Source organism: Gavialis gangeticus, unplaced genomic scaffold, assembly GCF_001723915.1.
Source record: "Gavialis gangeticus isolate Ggan-Ray unplaced genomic scaffold, GavGan_comp1, whole genome shotgun sequence".
In the NCBI taxonomy this organism is placed as follows: Eukaryota; Metazoa; Chordata; order Crocodylia; family Gavialidae; genus Gavialis; species Gavialis gangeticus.
Window position 1 is genome coordinate 46260648 of NW_017728996.1, and position 2504 is coordinate 46263151.

The 2504-nt window shown below is 40.9% G+C and overlaps 1 protein-coding gene across 2 annotated transcripts in view; it reads left to right on the forward strand.

Moving 5' to 3' along the window:
* PSTPIP1 (proline-serine-threonine phosphatase interacting protein 1) overlaps positions 1-2254 on the forward strand; it is a 124484-nt gene extending 122230 nt beyond the window's left edge. For both annotated transcript variants that reach the window (XM_019504428.1, XM_019504426.1), the window contains exon 15: positions 894-2254. In XM_019504428.1, the coding sequence (XP_019359973.1) occupies positions 894-1025 (132 nt within the window). In that variant the 3' untranslated portion in view covers positions 1026-2254. The remainder of the gene's footprint in view (positions 1-893) is intronic.
* The last annotated feature ends 250 nt before the right edge of the window (positions 2255-2504 follow it).

Here is a 2504-nt window from a genome sequence, read left to right on the forward strand (position 1 = left end):
TTTTAGGCTGGACATAAGGAAAAACTTCTTCACTGTCCAAGGCATAAAGCCTGGAATAGACTCCCTCCAGAAGTGGTGCAAGCACCTACTCTGGACACCTTCAAGAAACATTTGAATGCCTATCTTGTTGGGATCCTTTGACCCTATCTAACTCTCTCTCAAGCAATATATTCAGATTTAACTGACACATTTACTATATCCTATGTTATTACTGTTTATATTTTATGGCACTTGAGTACTGAGATGGTTGCCCTTTCCTACACAAGACAGGGCAGCCCCACTGAATGAACTGCTAGCCAGACTTATTATTCCAGTTTCCTTGGGGAGGGGAGAAGGGGAACAGGGGAATCTCATTTCAGGAATAATAATTACACAGACATTTAGTCACCAATGCTCAATATCAGGGACTATGCAGGAAACTTAAGACATCTGTGCTGAGTTGGCATCAGTGGATGTAGTAATTGTATATCCCTTGGAGATTAAGCCTCGTACTGTTTCATTTAGCAACTCTTGTAGGTGACAAAGAAGCATGGTTGGTTGGTTGCTTGTTCAGGATGCCACTGCAGTTGGATCCCTTCTGGCAAAAGATATTCTTATGAAACAAGGTATAGTCAGAGCCAGAGAAGAATAGAGGGCGTTTGTAGTTTTGTTCTGACCTGGAGATCTTCAGGAGATGGGAGAAAGTCGATGGCCTTACTATAACCAGACAAACTCTCACTGTCTGATGTTTCAGTTCATTATCAGCATGCCATTTGTCAGGATACACCCAAGGGTACAACTGAATGACAAGACCACTAGAATTAGGATAAACAACACAACATAAACAATGTATAGGAGAGTCCCAATACTGATGCTAGTCATATCTCCACTCTCCCAATTGTGTCTTCTTTTAGAACATGGATGAACTGGATATCAATGAAGGAGACATCATAGCAGTCATTGAAGAAGGCGAGGATGGCTGGTGGACAGCAGAGAGGAATGGTCAACAAGGATTTGTGCCAGGGTCCTACCTTGAAAAGCTTTGATGAAAAGCTGCACTTGTTTCAAGGCTCTAGTTTAAAGGTACCTTATTACTCAAAATACTGGATATGGCCAGCCATGACTGACCAAGAAGAGCCCATGACTTCTAAAATCATCATTTGGGGCCTAACAAAATGACATTTTTTCTACATCTTTCCCTCCACACTGAAGCAGTTTTTTCCCAGAGGGGCTAGAGGGGGTTCTTTTTTCACGAAGTTCTCTCCTCTCTTCCCTCCTTCTTCCTCACTGCCACTGACTTATCTATCAACATTATGCATTGAACGGAGTTCTTCAACATTAGAAGCATGGAGGAGAGAAAAGAGGAAGAATCCACTTCACTGCACTAAAAGATTGTTTTCAAGAGTGGAAAATGAGGAACATCCCTCTGTAATTTTGTGCCACCCCCGATTAGGTTTTTTAATCACTTCCATGGCCTTTTCTACCAAAAAGCAATTTTCTTCTTCAATGGTGTAAGCAACTTTGACATCCTTGCTGACTGTGTACCATTTGGGGGGCAGATATATGTATTTTAGTGGTTTGAATAAAGACACTTTTACTATACCTAGGTCTTAGCTGTACAACACAGTATGGAGGTTCATCTAATAGGCACAAAGGGACAAGGATGGAGACTCCTTATTTCTTCTTTACGCATAATTATCATCAAAGAGAACTGATAGAAAGTCAAACTCAAAACATAGCTCTAAAAACCATTCTGACATGAACAAAATATATGCCCTTACCAATCATCACCAACTCCTCCTATGATTTGTTAAACCCCAAGTCTTCCACAACCCCAACTTTGCATTGGATCCAAAGGCAATGAGGTGATATTAGATAACAGACGGAGTGTGGCCTTTGCTCTCTTTGATGGATTGTGTCAGACCTTATCAGTTCTTTCATGCACCTTATAAACTAACTGAATCAAAAATACATTAGCTTTGTGAGCAACAGCCTACCCTGTCAGATGCCACTTATGAAGTGAGCTGTTGCTCACAAAAGCTTATTCATCTCTGATTCAGCTAGTCTGCATCAGTGAGTTTCAACCAGGGTGCTATGACACCCTGTGATATCTTGGGATATTTTCAAAGGTGCTGCAGTATGCTGCACAATGTTAGCATTGTTAGGTGTGCAACCATGATTCAAAAGATAAACCCATAATTTTCACATCGCAATTTCTAGTGTTAAAAACATTCTGACCTATTTTGATCTTTCTGAGTTCTTTGCAACAGAAGAATTGCCCTATTATTTTTCTATAATTAAAAAAGAGTGAACGCTAAGAGCTGGCATTTGCCGAGGGGTGTGTCAAGTCTAAAATGGTTGAGAACCACTGATTTATATGGTGCATCCCCCACCCTACCTTCTGCCTAGGACAGCTCTCTTTCATCATCTTCCATGTTTAAAAATAAAATAAGTGAAGCCTTTCACTGTAGCAGCACCACCCAAAATAGCCGAGCTCTAATTAGGAGCTGCCAATCACATCCTAG